This window comes from Streptopelia decaocto (genome assembly GCF_964273445.1).
Source record: "Streptopelia decaocto genome assembly, chromosome: 2".
NCBI lineage: Eukaryota > Metazoa > Chordata > Aves > Columbiformes > Columbidae > Streptopelia > Streptopelia decaocto.
The window spans coordinates 140,792,192-140,809,679 of NC_138655.1; the positions used below are offsets into that span (position 1 = coordinate 140,792,192).

General features: G+C 39.5%; 1 protein-coding gene across 1 annotated transcript in view; it reads right to left on the minus strand.

Annotated features, from left to right (window-relative positions):
• The window catches only part of ADAM22 (ADAM metallopeptidase domain 22), a 130,249-nt gene that overhangs the window by 31,719 nt on the left and 81,042 nt on the right, over positions 1 to 17,488 (minus strand). Inside the window, exons 8-16 of the mRNA XM_082044935.1 lie at positions 15,908 to 15,978; positions 14,574 to 14,648; positions 11,848 to 11,919; positions 10,681 to 10,847; positions 8,639 to 8,723; positions 8,104 to 8,194; positions 5,847 to 5,898; positions 4,014 to 4,113; positions 243 to 314 (exon numbers count right to left, since the gene is read on the minus strand). Coding sequence (XP_081901061.1) covers positions 243 to 314; positions 4,014 to 4,113; positions 5,847 to 5,898; positions 8,104 to 8,194; positions 8,639 to 8,723; positions 10,681 to 10,847; positions 11,848 to 11,919; positions 14,574 to 14,648; positions 15,908 to 15,978 — 785 coding nt within the window. The remainder of the gene's footprint in view (positions 1 to 242; positions 315 to 4,013; positions 4,114 to 5,846; positions 5,899 to 8,103; positions 8,195 to 8,638; positions 8,724 to 10,680; positions 10,848 to 11,847; positions 11,920 to 14,573; positions 14,649 to 15,907; positions 15,979 to 17,488) is intronic.

Below are 17,488 nucleotides of genomic sequence, written 5' to 3' on the forward strand. Positions count from 1 at the left end.
AACATCTTTTAAGGTCTGACTTTGAATGGGTAGCTATTACTATTACTCTTCCAAATCTGTGTGGTGATAAAAAAGAGGAATGACATTGAGAAAACATGATGGGAAAAAAAATAAGAAATGATTAATCCTTTGCCAAAAGATGTTAACATTGCCTGTCTTCCTCCACTTCATGTTAACAGCAGTGATGGGCAGCACCACGTCCTAGAGAATTCAGCTGCTATCTTAAAGGACGTTGCACTTACTGCTATCGTCCCACAGTCACACTCTTCTCCATCTTCCACAAAGCCATTGCCACATTCCGGAGGATCCAGAAGCTGTAGGACAAAATCAGAAATCAAAGGGCCTGTGTCTCCTCATGTAATCATTGTCATATTTACACTGTACAACATTTTTTTTTAGCTAGCAGTGCAAAGACATTAACCAAAAGCCAGTACCTACAACTCAGGAAGAAGCAGACTAGAAACACAAATAAATGCAGAGAGAACTAATAATACTGTGAACTAATTCAGAAATATTGCCAAGCCACATAGTGTCTTCTGTGCATGAGTGCCACTTTTGCAGCAGATTCAGTTTGAGCAGAATCCACAATCAAAAGCAAAAGGTGTGACAATAAATGAAAAAAGTTTCATTATTGTCACAAGAGTTGCAATTGCTGCTTTTCTAGATTCAGGCGATGAGAACTGTGTCACAGGTTGAGGCCTGCATTATACCTTCAGAAGGAATAGCCATTAAAAATTTCGCCCTTTGTGAACATGTGGCTCAGAAATGCAGGGAGAGGGGAGAGGCTGGGTTTCTTTGTTGGTTTTTGTTGTAGTCAAATGCTTTTTCTTCTTTCTCTACCACAGTTGGGAACTGCCAGCGTTTTCCATAAGCATGTGTCACAGGCAGATGAGAAAGTATAGCTGGTGAGGCTTCCTGCCTTTCCCTTCAGCCCCCACACTAAACTGTAACTTAAAATGTCTACATGTGTATATTTCACAGAATTCTTTCCTAGGGGCAAGATTCGGTCACCATTTTTTACATAGGACCCCATGCTATGCTCTCTTTTAGTGACATACTCTGTTCTTTGAAGTTTCATTGTCTCCTGTTTCGTAAAATTCCTAAAGGTAATTCTTTTTTTTTTTTTTTCCTTTGGGCATAAGAAAACATAATGGTAGCTTTTATTACATAAACGAGAAGGCATTTAAGTGTGTCACCAAGAATAAAATTTTGCAGATTGTCCTCCGAGTTCTCCAATTAAACTGGGATCGTTCCAGAAACCACTCTGCTTATGAGCCATCTGCACAAATACATTGCTCGTGGTGTAGAATGTGTCTCAATCTGGCTGCTGCCTTTCTGCCAGTAGCCCACAGGATGGAGCATCACCCAGCATACTTCACTGTGCCACAAACCAGCCCCAGGCTTGTGGCACAAGACTGATGTGCTATTATTAGATCCTCCTATTGACATGGAAATTTGACTGCAGCATGAAATGCATATGTAGAATGTTACATTAAATGTAAGCAAGCAGTTATCTTTTAGAATTATTAAAGAGTTGTTAAAACGGCTTGTTTCCTATATATTTTTACAGATGTCTCAACTTCTTCGGTATCTGTAGGTGTGCTGCTCAATACAGACAAGTAGATGGAAATAACAGAGTGTCCTGCCCTGAAACAATTGGCCAATCTGCTACAGTACATAGGGACAGCTAACTATGAAATGGAAGAAAAAACATGAAAAGCAAATCGGATAACTTTTCCCAAAAAGCGATATAATTCATCCATTAATTTAAAAGGGCGTGTGCCCAATTTACTCCACCAATCACCGATGTAATTTTCCAGATCACAGCTGATCTTACAGTGTAGTGCTGTTGAACACTGCACCTGGTCACATCAGTTTTCCTTTATCTCACACTTCTTGAAAAGCAAACGTAAGTTTGTGTTTCATCACCCTTGCTAGGAAACAGGTATTTGACAGCCTTGTGAATTAGGCAGACATCCACTGACAATAACTTTAAACCAACCCAAACAACAATACATATAACAGTATAAATAACCTTGGCTTCCACATCTGACTTTCACATTTCCATATGCCATTAGAAAAAATTGTAAATGCTGCAAATCTAAACTGGGATGAGAGTAACTGTTGGGTTCTTTTTCCAAGTGACAGATGTGTAAATGAACTTAATTGCTAAAACAAGCCCAAGTAAGACACATTACACTATGGAAAGAATCCACTCAGCAAAGAAATAAAACCACCAATGTTTCTCTCCACCTTTAATGAGATGGAGAAAAAGCAGACTTCTAAAATGCAAATGCATTTTAAAGGATGGGAAATTTTACATCTTCTTATTGAATTACAGTTCTTTCCACTTTAAGTGATACATTCTTTCATGAAAGGAGATCTTTGAGAGATACGCAGACAGCTTATCCAGATTTGCTGCCTTGTCTACCTCTCTCTAATATTAATTGAAATTCTGTGGCTGTCAGAAGATGCACTTCTCAGCCACTCCAGGAGGAACCTGCATCACTACAGGATTGATTTTTTCCTTTTACATCTGTGACCATCTCAGCGATCAACTCTTTTTTCCACATTGGACTGTCTTTCTGCCTTAGTCTCTTTCCTCTGCTTGTTGAAAGACAGACACTGAGTAGAACATTAATTACATAGAGAAATGAGTCAAGATCATTATCCTGATTACTTTAAAACATCCTTCAATAAGCGGAGCAGGAATATTCTGAAACCCTGCTGCAAATCCTCCATTACAGAAGCACCTGCATCTTGGCTGGAGTTTCTTTAGTCCAGTTTTGTATTTATTTCCCTCAAATTTCTCAGTACATCATTTCATATCTTCAAATCTTTATTTGCATCTCTTAGTCTTCCTGCATGTGAATATACTTGTTTAGCAGGCCAAAACTGAGGCAAGACAAGCAAAGAAAAAAGGAATACTATCTCAAGAGATATTCCCACTTCTCCTGATTTTGTTCTTTAGAGGAAAATTCAGAGTGTATGGGCCAGTCATTCAAGTGGGTCCCGATACCTTTGTAGCTCTCCCACCCCCAAGCCTTCAGGGGAGTGACGTACTCTGCTAATGAGATGAGGTACAGGGGCACAGAGGACCAGGGGCCAGTAGAAATTCACCAACCTTCCCCAAATGGGGGACTACCCAACACAAGGCAGGGCTGTGCCCAGCCACACGCGCTGGCCTGGAAGGAGCTAACACAGGGCTAACATGATCTGAGCACTTCTCACCAGATGTTTCTCCCCCAGGACATGCGGTTCAGGGGATGACAGACCCTGGTGATTGTGATGGAGACCTTGTGGGCAGCACCTGGGCAATGAGGAGCGTGATGGGCGCCCAGCAGCAATGGGATCTCCCAGTGTCTGTCCCCTACTCCTTGGGCCTTTCTCCCTTGATCTGTCTCTTCCAGCATTAGAAAAACTAGTCCCAGTTTTCAAACTCTGTTCTGAAAGCCACTGTAAAAACTCGGCTTTCTCCACCAGGGAGAATTCCACAACCCCAGGTAACCGCTGCTGCCTGCAAAGCCACAGGGCTGCATGGCCATGCATCCCCTGCAGAGGCTCTGGGAGCTGTGTCTTCATTTTGGGACAGATGTGAAATAAAAGGAACAACTTCCAGAGATATGTACCAACAGACATCAGTTCAAAACAAATTAGAATTCAAGCTGTGCAAAAGTTTACCAAGACACTTGAGACCTCAGCAAATAAATTCAGCAACATACTATATTTAGAATATTCAGAACAAATTGCATGAGGGATGGTTCTAGATCAAAGTCTGTTGGAACTCTGCAGGACATGAAACCATACATTACAAATTTATTTAAATATAATTTCCTATGAACTAAAATCAGCTACATTGACATACATGTGACCAGAAAACTTAGAGAGAACCAGAAATAGCAAAGTTATAGGTGTGGGGTTTTTTTCCCCCACATTATAATTTTCATTCTTCTTGGTTTTATCTAAATTAGAAAAAGAATAGAAATAACACTCAATAATAAGGTAATGCTTACTTTGGTTGGTTTATTGAAAAGGCAGGCTCCGCCTCCATTGTTTAAAAATTCATGATACTCTTCAATATCACACTTGGAGAACTTGCTTGGAAGATAATACCTGCACAGAAAAGAGATAGCAGGATTACTTTCTATAGTGCTTTTTATACTATATTTACTTATTTTTTAAATAAGAGGTGAAATATAATGTTATATTTCAGAAAAAGTACAAAAACACACTGCTCGGAATCAGAGTGACTATCTGCTCGTAACACCAATTTGTAAATAATTTTAGTAAGTGACAAAGAATTTCAACAATTACACAGAGCTCATGGAATGCAAGAGGTCTAAAACATTTCACTAAGTGATTTCATGCAAAATACCATAAATCTTATTACACAGTGTGTAGTTCTCACAAACATTCCCTGTTCCACTAATGGGCCTGATCTCAGAAATACTTTTATTTCTTCCCGCACACACAACAGGAGACAAAGATTTCTCATGTTTCATTTCCCCCTTACATGAAATCGCTCTCCTGGCCCCCAGAAATTTTATATAATAGAATTATGCCATTTTAAAACATGCTTCTAACAAACATCAGTTAACATTTCGGCTTCTCTCTCTCATGTGTTCCCCTGAATGAATTTCATTCAAGTACAGAATGCCCACCTGAGGCACAGCACACTACCCAAAAACAATGGGATGCAGAGAAACCTTCCATGGATCCTTTCCACAGGGAAATAATTTTTCCCAAAGTAACTTAAGTGATCTTTTTATTTAGGTCCTTAGTCATAAAAGTACTTACACTTCAAGTCTCAAGGGTTTTCCTGTATTAGCTCATCACTGGATAAAAAATACTAACAGAGAATGTGGGATTCATCAATCTTCATCAATAAGCTAGATAAATACAAGCTTTTTTGTATATCTAATTATTTGAAAGGTTTAGACTTCAGATAAAGAATTTAAAGACCATTAGATAAGGAATCACTTTTTCAAGAATCAAGAATGCTTCTCAGATGGGCTTTTTAACATACTAAAAATCAGAAAAATCATACCTATTATGTTTTTAGGTAGACAAAGTGAAAAAGGCACACATTCACACTTCCAAAGAGCTTTGAATGAAATATTGTTTTTTGTTCAAAATTGTTTTGAACAAAGTTATTGTGAAAATTTGCAGGTCAGTTTAAAATTAATTTAAACATTTAGAGTACTGTATATCTAAAACTAGACTACCATTTAAATCATACACATGACAAAAGACAAGCCTGTAATATGAAGAATTAGGATCTGAATGCATTTGTTAAAAAGCTTCAGATTTCATCTAGCAGCAAAAATGTGTTGATTCACTAGTCCTTAGATAAAATCTCTCCAGTGACATTACATGTGGATATAAGCATACTCAGTCTCCAACGGGAACAGCTTTTCTAACTTTATCATACAAACTAGGGGATAACAAATGATAGACATAGGTGAAAGATTCCAACAGAAACACTGAAAAGGAGACATACGTAAGAAATTTGATAATAGGATTTGAAGAATTAAGATGTGTCATTGTCTGTTCCCACAAATCAACAGCACACTTGCAAGAGAAATGAAGCTAAACATGCTTCTGGTTCCTTGCAGCAACCTGGCTTGGCTGCTGAGCCCTGTGCTTTGTGAGTTAAACCAGCGGTCACCAAAAACCCCCACATGTCCTCTCATTAACTCACTTATTCTCACATTTCTCTGAGAGTGTCTTTTCTGAAAAATCATTCACAGAAAATATTCTGCTAACCACAAAAGGCAAACATTTTCACATTTTTCCTTTATGTCATTGCGTGAAGGACATGACTTTTCTCTAGCAAAATGCCTTACCCCGTGTCTCCCATTATGCATCCAGACCATGTGTCCTCACACTTACACTCACCTGACAACAAGAAAAAAAATTATATCTCAGTTTGTGGAAATTCAAATAATACATTTCTTATTACAAAAAGTATACTGTAGTCAATTCCATTTCATATTTAAATACAAGTTGAAAATAATAATTTGCTGGTTTATTACACACCATAGTTTAAGTATATCAGTGCCTGCTGAACCCTTTATTTCAAAAACTATGATTTTATGCAATCCTGAACTCTGAAGATATGTCTTTTTTTTTTCTTTCCTTCTCTTAAAGAGAAGTTAGGGGTAACTGCAGCATCAGCCTCCACCACTTGTCAGTAATGAGTCAGCTCTCCTGCCTTCTCCTGTGTCATGATATTTGATTTCCAGATTTTCAGAGGGAAAAAAAAAGAATCATTTTAAGCCTTCTTCTAGTTTTTTAGTTCTCTTCTACTGCTACGCTAATGTGACTACAGAAATCTTCACCTGGGAAAAAAAAAGCATACAAAAATGCATAATACAGTCTGTAAGCACAAGGTAGTACAGCAGGATCCAGCTGTACCGATCCCTCTGCTCTCCCTCCCCTCCCCGCGCGGCTCTCCCGCTGCCCTGCCAGGCTGCCGGGCATTGCCTGGCTCTGCTCTCAGCCCTCCGCTTTCTAAATGGTGACTGGTGTCCGCTTCTGTATATATACTTTTATCTTAATCCAATTTGTCTTACTGTAATATATGAACACAAGCTGATTGCTTCCATTTTAAAGTACAATTCAAAAGGAAACAAGGCTCTGTCCAACAGTTGCATTCTCCCCGCTCCCACCAAAACCATGTCCTGCACCTCTGCTCAGCCATAAGAAACGGAACCACCACCACCATTACCATTTTCACTTTTACCCTGCCCCTATGTCAAGTTACTAATATGTAGCTGGAAAATGAATACTGAACATGTTGCTAGCATAGAGAGCCCACCCTACATTTTTCAAAACAAAATCACATAAACTGCAAAAACCTTTAAGGGCAGATGTATCTCTGCAGTTGATACTGTCTTTACAATGCCTGAAAACAATGTTCACCTAAGCAGTGTTTGATTACTCAATATACTAATTTTTTTTTTTTTTTTAACAGAACGTAAGCCACACAAGTATGCATGACCCAATAACTAAGCACTTCAATACTGAACTGTTTACAGAATCACAGAATGTTAGGGATTGGAAGGGACCTCAAAAGATCATCTAGTCCAATCCCCCTGCCGGAGCAGGAGCACCTAGATGAGGTTACACAGGAATGTGTCCAGGCGGGTTTTGAATGTCTCCAGAGTAGGAGACTCCACAACCTCCCTGGGCAGCCTGTTCCAGTGTTCTGTTACCCTCACTGAGAAGAAGTTTCTTCTCAAATTTAAGTGGAACCTCTTGTGTTCCAGTTTGAACCCATTACCCCTTGTTGGTTGTTACCGAGAAGAGCCTGGCTCCATCCTCGTCACACTCACCCTTTATATATTTGTAAACATTAATAAGGTCACCCCTCAATCTCCTCCAAGCTAAAGAGACACAACTCCCTCAGCCTTTCCTCGTAAGGGAGATGCTCCACTCCCTTAATCATCTTCATTGCCCTGCGCTGGACTCTCTCCAGCAGTTCCCTGTCCTTCTGGAACTGAGGGGCCCAGAACTGGACACAATATTCCAGATGTGGTCTCACCAGGGCAGAGTAAAGGGGAAGGAGAACCTCTCTCAACCTACTAACCACCTCCCTTCTAATACATCCCAGGATGCCATTGGCCTTCCTGACCACAAGGGCACAGTGCTGGCTCATGGTCATCCTGCTGTCCACCAGGACCCCCAGGTCCCTTTCCCCTACACTGCTCTCTAATAGGTCATTCCCCAACTTATACTGGAACCTGGGGTTGTTCCTGCCCAGATGCAAGACTCTACACTTGCCCTTGTTATATTTCATTAATTTTTTCCCCACCCAACTCTCCAGCCTGTCCAGGCCTCGCTGGATGGCAACACAGCCTTCTGGCGTGTCAGCCACTCCTCCCAGCTTGGTGTCATCAGCAAACTTCAAAACTATATTATTATTTTAATCACCTATTGTTCTCCATGTCCTGGGATTTCACATAATATGGAAGTAGAAAATTAAAATATTCCAACACTGTTAGAAACATGGGCAAAAAACACCTATCAGAGAGACACTGATAAAATCCTCCACCATTTAAGATTTTCTCTTGAGAGAGAATGAAAAACAAACAAACTTACCACTGAGAAGCTTTCTTCTGTCTGAGAAAATGCCAATGTTTTGGGCCAAGGTCTGTGCCAGGGTAACTGCCATTAGGTCTGGCTTTCCAAACTGAAAGAAACAAGCAAGGTAGAAAGAGTAATCAGTTGTGCACAGGTACCTCAGATACAAGTGAAGCTTTTCTCATTTCAAAGCAATGAAAGGCAAAATCAGATGCACGATGTTAGATTCTTACTTCAGAGCAGCTAGATAATGGACAAGTGAGGAAAACTAAACACTGGCTTATGGATAAGTTAAGTAAGAGAAAGCCTGTTTCTTTCTTGCCATTGTTGCTGCAAGTATGAATGACGGGGTATTGCAGAATCTGCTGAAAAGTGTATTTGAATCCATATCTGATTTTATTTGCTCATCACTCTCCATTGAGACATCCCTTCTGTAGAGCTGCACTAAACCCCTGGATCAGCAAAGCAGCAGCAAGATATTTGAGGAACATGTCTGTGCTGATAAATTCTGTGCAGATAAATTTCCACCGCTTTTTGCTCATACCCCACCTACCTCATTCACACCTCCGCCTTTAAGCAAGGAGCAGATTCCACCAGTGTGGGCTACACCGCTCCGACTGCTCTGAAATCGGCTCCCCCTTTGACAGGAAAAAAAAAAAAAAGGAAAATAAAGTTTACCCTGCTCAGCCCATGAGTTTTGTACCTACCAACCCCAGTATTCACCCTTCTGATTTCCAAATGAGAAACTGGCATTTGCAGATGCTGGTTGCCACCTCTACACTGCAAACTATGCAAAAACAAAATGGGGAAAACAGATAACCACTCACAAACCTCTCATGACCAATCATCTCCAGAAAAGTTATACCATCTTCCCTCCTCCTTCTCAGACTACCTAACATAAGAAAGCATAAGAATATGGGGACTATTTTGCCATTTTTTACCAGCCTTTTGTTCGCTGACACACTGCTGCAGTAAGTGACCTCCGCTGGCACATGTTCCAGACAGCGCAGGAGAAGGCAGTACGTTGGCAGTGCATGGGGGACTAGTAAAAAGACACGTGTCTGGTTGGGCAATGCTGATGTGGAAAACTCAAATGGAGACGCGTTAGTGGCTCCCTGAGGCAGAGGTAGGTGAAAACTCCCTGGAACTGCAGCTGATCTCGTCCAGAGGACAGATGCACTCTAAGGCTAAATCTAATCACCTCTTTGGTGCTGACCACGTCAGCACAGGTGACTGCCAGTTACGGTAGACAAAATATAATCTGTTCCACTTCAGAGTACTGATCCACCTGAGCTCCACCAAATTGTTTTTTTCAAAGGCAAACTGAAAAACAACAAGGAACAATACAATAACTCAGCTAACCGTGCTGAACGTGGAAATTCATTTGTAACCAGTGTACCATCACACCAGTCAACCTCACCTCCCAACTTGGCCGTGTCTTACTCACAGACACAATTTCAGAAACTGATACTTCTAAGCAGTCTATGAATGCAAGACCTCCCATATCAGTGGTAGTGTTACAGACAGCACTGGAATTTGCATCACAGTGGTACAGAGTCCCAGTCAGGGTACACAGCATCCTCTTTGTCCTAGCCAATCCACAAACATTAAGAAGAACAAGACTTCCCTCAAAGACCTTATAATATCACCAAAGAAGATACATGAAGGATGTGAGAAAACCCAATTCCCGTTTTACAGATGAATAATTGAGACACAGAGAACCCAAAATCTGCAAGGACCACTTGCAGATCTTACTAGCTCTCTTCAAGGCAGAAATCAATGACAAGAATTAAGCATGTGCAAAAATTCTGAGGGTGGCTGTTGGTGTTGGGTATCCTGGCACCCTACCAAAGTCATGTGAAAGTGAGGTGTTTAGGTTAGGTTTATTCATATAGGCTCCTACAACAGTTAGCAGAGAGGGATAAGGACTCCAACAAAACAATTCATCTGGCCTGTGCCATATGGATCAAAAATCTCAGCCATTAATCTCTCCTCTATTTTTGTAGATATATTTTGTTATATCGATCTTATTTTCAAAACAATTAAGAGGTTTAGAGAAAATAACATTCCTCCCAGCTTATTCTTCTTATAGCACATATCTCTCTGGAGAACGAACTGTTTCAAGGAACTGAAACACTCCAGTAACCCTGCAGCATGCAGGTCATGAAATGAAGTAAAGCAGGCCATAGTGCTTTTTAAGCAGGAAACTGCACTGGTTTCAAAACCAGTGTTCTGCTTTTAAATAATACAGCAGGGCTGTCCATGCTCTACTGCCGAAGAAGCCAACCTCTGAGGTGGAACCATGCATCACCTTCCAAGCAGCTGCGCTTGCAGAGTAGGTAATTGCATAGAATAATTAAGGATTACAACACATGCAGCTCAGGCTTAGTATGTTAAAACTGAGAGTCAAACCTCTAGTTGCACTGGCAGTCAGTTTGTGCATTAACTTTTTCCCACCTCCCCATCAGAAACATTATTTTCTGAATTATTGTGGATTACACACACAACAGAAAGGAGATGCATCAGCCACTTGTGATAAGCAACCCCCAAGGAAAGAAAAAACCCAGTAATAAAACATCACACGAGGTTACGTACGAAAAAAGGTGAACTGCGTCACTTTTCTCTCTGATAAAATCCCTCCTATATTTCATAAACTCACGTAGGGTCACCAAGGGGTTTTCAGATATGGTGAACTTGTTATCAGTAGCCCAGGTTTCCATGGCAACCAATACTATCCTGGTGTTAAGTTGTTCTTTATATATCTAGTACATTAACAGAATGAACAAATATATTATGTCAAATAGAATAAAGGTGAGCTAGCTTTACCCCTTTTTTGTAATAGTTTGCATTTTTACATAACTAAACAGCTTGTTGCAGCACACTTTAGGTTCTCCCAGGTGATTTTATCTCCCTTAAAACCAACAAACAAACTTGAAACCAAGTAAATATTAGGCCTAATTCTTCAACTGGCACTCTGAGCCTGCAAAAAGATCCTTTGCGGGTCTTACACAGGCAGAGGTACATAGAAGGGAGATGGGATTTTTTAAAAGTTACTACAGAACTATTCCAAATAGTTCAAAGATTTGGAATTAATGGGTCTTTTATAAAGTCCAGCTCACCCCATATGACCCCTCACATACGAGGGGTCTCTTACACCAAACAGTGATCTATAAAACCAGTTTTCACTATTATACACATCTACGGGAGTATTTAACCTTACGTTGGCTGAATCATGAAAACAGCTGGGGGTAATACTCCACATCAAACACTTTCAAGAATGGGAATCACATTTTTCTTTTACTAGTAATACTCTTCTGAGGTCAGGTGCAAAAGTCAGCAGCTCATCTGATTTTAGCACCACAAATATAATCCACATGATTCACCTGTATGTCCCTATTCTAACTCATTTACTTAAATGTGCTTTTTCTAAAGTAATTTTAGTGCATTCTAATCTCTGATTGTCTTCTGTGTTTCAGACTGTCAACACAGGGACTCTGTGTTAAAAATTGTCATATATAAAACGCTCTTTAAAACTCAGGCTCAAGGGATGGATAAAGCGGGATACTTAAACGTCTGAAGCCACAAACGATCTCTAATGCTTTATGTGAGACAAAGGTGGCTGACTGTGGTTCTAGCTGAAAATTTGTGATTTTCAGATATGTTATTATAAGGTATACCATGAACTGACAACTGCATCTCTTGGTAGGAGAATCATGTGACTCATCTCACACGCAAAAGAACATTTAGTTGAGTGATACTTACTAAATCTGCCATGTTCACAACGGATTTAGCATAGCTGTTTGTATGGCCGACGGACAAGCGGTGCTTTTTACACTGTGAAACAAACACAGACAAGTTACATAGACAGACTTCAGAAAAATAAGCTCTATTTCCAAAAATTATGAAGTAAAAAGTAATTACATCAACAGCAAAATCCCTGTGCAAGGTTTGGTCTCCTATTCTGAAATGTAATGCTAATAAGTGACAGTAGAAAATTGCTCAGAAAAGCACATCACTGATATACAACAGCTGTGGTGAGGATTTATTCATTTCTCTTTGCAAAGTACTTTAAGATCTTAACTGAAAAATCCTATAGGAACAGGAACATGTTGTTACTCTCTTCATTATCTTTATTATTGGCAATTTTAAAGTTAATTCCAAATGCAAATATAGAAATTAGCAACACAATTTCCGTAGTCGAGACTTTTTTAGGGGTGTTACCCCAAGAGTGCCTGCATTCATGTTTTTTAATCTATCAGACTTTTTTTTTTTTTTTCAGTTCTTTCTCTTAAGCTGTCTTCTGGATTTCTTCATGTACAATTTCACACTCCATAATGCCACAGTAACTGGTTCAAATCACTTTAGCAATCAGACTGCAATGGCACCTTTACTGTAATCTGTAATACAGTGCTATGAAGATGCTACTGAAGATAGCTACTCTAGGTACTCCTGTCTGGAGTAAAAACAAATATAAATGAGCATCGTGGGCATGAAAGTCACAAGTATCTTAGGGGAACTTAAGACAAAAGGGACAGGATTTTCAGAAATGTTTATCCATCTTGTGCCCCATTATGCTTGATTTGGGAATGAAAGTTTTCATATTTTCTGGAAGTTAGGATGTTAGGATGGGCAAGAAGTACCCAGCAGCTAGGAGGTAGGAAAGGCATGCTTTCAAACAGGAATGGAAGGAAAACCACCGAATTTGAGGAAGTTACACTTACAGAAAACAAAACAAAACAACACAAACACAGAAGGACAGGACTGTGAAGGTAAAAATGATAGAAAGAATAAATGAAAAAGCTACAAAAAAATGGAAAATGAAGCACAGGAATTAAGGGAAATAAGTATACTACTCAAGTGTCTATTTGCAAATAAAACCTCCAAATTTAGGCCTCCAGCTTCTCTAAGAATCACACAGAAATGGTCTCAGTACAGTAATTTATAAGCCTATTTCCACATTTGAGTTTTAAAAGCTTTATTCCCTGAATGGAAGCAATGGTTGGATGACCAGTCAAGGGAGAGACAGGAGGGCAGTGGCGAGCGGCCCAGGGGCTGGCAGGATGTGGCTCCGTGGACCGGAGGAAGAAGCGGGAGGTTCATCCCTCCCTGGGGGAGTGCCTGAGGAGGTCAAACGGTGAAAACAGCTCTGACTCTGCGGGGTGTCACCCCACGCTGAGTGTACATAGAGTGTCGAATCTACTATGCCCATCCAGAGTAATCCAAATACAGAGGCGAGCTAGCCCAGGGCGAGGGGACAGGGAGGACCCCAGAGCACACAACACTTCCTTCTACTGAGAGGAAATTATTGGGCTTCTTCGATCACGGATGTTCACTGGCTTTTGCTTCTGAGAATAAACTCTGAAATGGACTGACTCTCACAGTAGCTGTAATTAAATAAAGTTAGGAAACATTTTCCCTGGGGGAAGTCAGCCCAGACAGATAAGGTCCCAAAGGGAAATTGTGGCTTCAGGTCTTCAGGATCAAACACAATGACACCAGTGTGCATGCAGTATTGGCCATTTTAATCCAATAATTTATTGCTATGCTCACCAAACTGAGCTGATGGAGAAGTACATTGTAAAAAGACAGTGGAACATTCCTTCTACACTCTGATGTGTATGTTTGCCAGTTTGCATAATGCTTGAGAGAAGCTGTACATTACAGAAAGGGTACATAAAATGCATAGATACATTTTGATTTTAAAGCCATAAAGGACCATAAAATCAACTAATGTCACCAATCAGAGGTGCACCACCAGTCTCTGAACTTTATGCAGTTACTTCAAGACCAAATTTTAATGTTTGCGTTTAACACCACCACACCTTCCAGAAATACACTGTCTGGATTTGAAGACGGCAAGTGGTGAAGAATTCACCATTTCCTTTTATATTCTTTTCATTAATTATTAATAATCTTCATTGACATATATCTGTGCCTTTTCCCACTTGAAGGAGCCTGTTTTTTTCTTTAATACACTAACCTTTATTGTGTCTCTTTCCACTACATTAAAAAGCTTATTTATGTTCTCCCAGAGAAAGTATACAAGATTAACAAAATAATTTTCTCTATATTGATTTTGACATATCAAAAAAACCCAGATACTATTAACATCCTCATTGTCAACAGCTGCTGCACAATTGCAATAATTACATTATTGATTGCTGAGTGGCTATAACTAAGATAAGTGCTCAAGAAAGCTAGAAAGAAAATCATCAGCTTAAGTCACACTGACATTAGTTACTATATGACATAAGGCTTTGACTTATGACCCTTCTTTCTGATCCTTAGGCCTGGTTTCATTCTTGGTGAAATTACCTTGCCATAATTCAGAGCAACTTCATCAATGGTTAATGAGACCATCACCTCTTCTCTTCAGGGCATACTGAATTTATTCTGGCTATATATTATAGTTTATTGTCATCCTTTATGGATCAATTAAGACAATTTGATGTCAATAACTGTAAGATGTTGAAATGTGTCAGTCTTACCATTAGATGATCATTTACAATCATTAACTCAATGTATTTTGTTTCCTCTTCAACTTTACGTGGAATCTGACGAACCTACGGAGAGAGTAGAACTGTAAGAGATCTAACAGGGTGCAGAGAAGGTAGCTGGTAACTAGAAATGGCTTCAGAAACAAAACTTCTTACGCATACGTTTTTTCTATTGTCTTAATTCTGCCCTTAGATATCAATGAAACTTCTGGTGCCTAGTTGCATCATTTTAAAAAATTCATCTCTGCCAGGACATTTATATGACCTTAAACAATGAAATCAAGCCTTTTAACCTAATTCAAAGTTTACGTTTCTTTAAAGAAAGAGAATCCTCAGTGGGGCCTGTATCTCTAAAAATGGTTTGCATCAGCTATAAATGTTTGTTTTTTTCTTCCACAGAGATAGGGATCCATCCTACATTCTTCGTGGAAAATCTCTAACAATTCTACTATTTATTTGCACACTGGTCAATTCACACAGTGAGTGCAGTACTCACCTCTGTGTTATGCTTACTTTGCATTTAGAAACATTAATGACTGTGCTTCTTCATGCTGTCCTTGTTTCCTGGGTTCTCCAGCTGAGTTATTTCATCATTTTGATTTAAAAACGCAGAATAATAGCTAGTTTATAGAAAGGTAGTAAACAAGCTGACATAAAGTAAGACCCTAAAAAATGTCTTCTGGAATTTCTCCAATATATTTCTCACTTTTCTTTCACCTCTGAGAGGCTTGCATTAGTTAGAAATGTTAAAGTCATCTTCCTCTCCCACTGATCTCGGTGTCTTGTTTTTCCCTGCACTGTTCAGCTCCCCTGACTCGCCTCTGTTTTGACTTGTACCATTATTTGAGCTCCATTCCTAAAATGCAAAGAATTGCTGGTATCTTTCCAGGGGACAGACAAACATCTGCACTTATCAGCTCCCCCACTTTAATAAACAGGTAATGAACCTCTGTTTAAACCATATTAAATCTAGGCCAAATGAGATAAAGTAGCTACTTGTCACCATTGCAACATAAAAAATACTTGTAAATGTTTCATTAATTGGGAGTTTCTGATAAAACTCTATAATCAAAATGACAGAAAATACTTTGGCTACTTTTTTATTTGTAATTCAGCAGTGTTTAACAATTTTCTAACTCTACAGGTAGGCAATGTCCAAGAGAACCGAACAACCTTTTGTCCATGTTTTTCTAATAGCTGTACTGATACGACGACATCATCCCACACCAGCAGCAGCAGCAGGAACCCATCTGGACAAATTAATTCAGCAGACACAAAACAAACTTGATGGCATATTACTTATAGACAAGCACACTGGCACATACCTGCCTTTCACTTCTTTTGTGTCTTGGCCTTACAACAAACTTCTGTGATGTAGTGTTCATTTGCCATAACTCTAAGCAGAAAACACAAGCAAATACATTGAATGTTTACAAGAATATGTCACAACAATTAGTGACCCTGATGCTACATGACAGTAGTATGGTATTCTTCCACACGTCAGAGGCAGTAACAACTTCTTTTTTTTCAGTTTCCAGCTAGAAAGGAGGCAATGTGAGATGCTTCTCAGTAATAGGGTTCTTATTAAAAATTCTACTAGTGATAATCTGGGTCTGCTGAAACAGATGATCTGTGGGTGTCAAGCTTCAGAAAGCATAGCAGATGTTCTATGCCAAAACTTCACCAACACTGGGCATGTAACATTATTAGCACAGTGCTTCCATGGAGTGAATTGCATTTTTGGGAATTCAGCAAACATTCAGAGAGCTCTCGCAATAGCTACCTAAATTAATAAGAAGAGCATGGAAGGCAGAATTAATGCTTTAAGAAGATTATATTCACAAAGTAAAATATGTTAGAGTTGGTAGAAACCTTATGAGATTTTGGCAATGCTCACTATCAATACAATATTCCTGCCTGCTAATCCCACTGTGTCTTTAATTTCTTAAACCTCTAATCATAAGCACCAAGTAGTTTATTCTTTTGCCAAATCCCTTTCACCAAATCTATTACTAGCTGCTCATGGAAAGGGATGCATTATATATTAAGCAGAAGAAAATACTTGCTCTCACCCTCTTAAATGTCCAAGAAGTATTTTTCCATCTTTAGGATTCATAGCCCTTGCCTCACTTTTCTCTATACAATAGAAATTCCTTTCCTTATCTTGTTTCCTATTCGCATAACCCCAAGAAGACCTTAATTTGAGACATGTAAATTAAATGTTTGCAGTTGCTTATTTTGCAATATATCTTTTTCCTTTATCCCCTCCTTCGTACTTTCTCCAGCTTTGGACATTCTTCCAGTCTCCAGGGACTGAAAATTGCTTTCAGTATTCCACAGTGATTTCACCAATCCTGCAGAGAAGCAGACAGTACTATAGGAGCTGTGTAAATTAAGGGACTTCCACTTCACATAGCCTTGCACACAACCTTTGGTGGTGTTACAAAATCCCAAACAGTTCTGTTTCTCTGGTGACACAGGAAAGTTCCTCACAGCTCCACCTCCCCCTCACTGTACATTAACTGTGCAGTTTCTGCATGAGGTTCAAATAACAGGATTAAAACCAACACTGACCGGAATTTGACAGGGCTGCCGTATCAACAAAACCTTAAGCCATGAGGTTGAATTGTCCATCTGACAAAACGTTACCAGGCTAAGTGCTGATCTTAACCAGGAGTGGCTAGTTACTGATAAAACAAACCAGGAAAGCAAAGCATGACTAACTGGTATTGTCTTGACTAAATCTTGGACATTATACTGTCATTTGGTGCGTTTGCAGACATCTTTCTATGGAGGGGCCTTGACAATCATAGGCCCTTTGCTTAAAAATGTTTACATGGTTACACCACTGCACTTGAGAATTTTCTTTACAAAAAGTCCTCAGAAATCACATGGATGAGTAACTT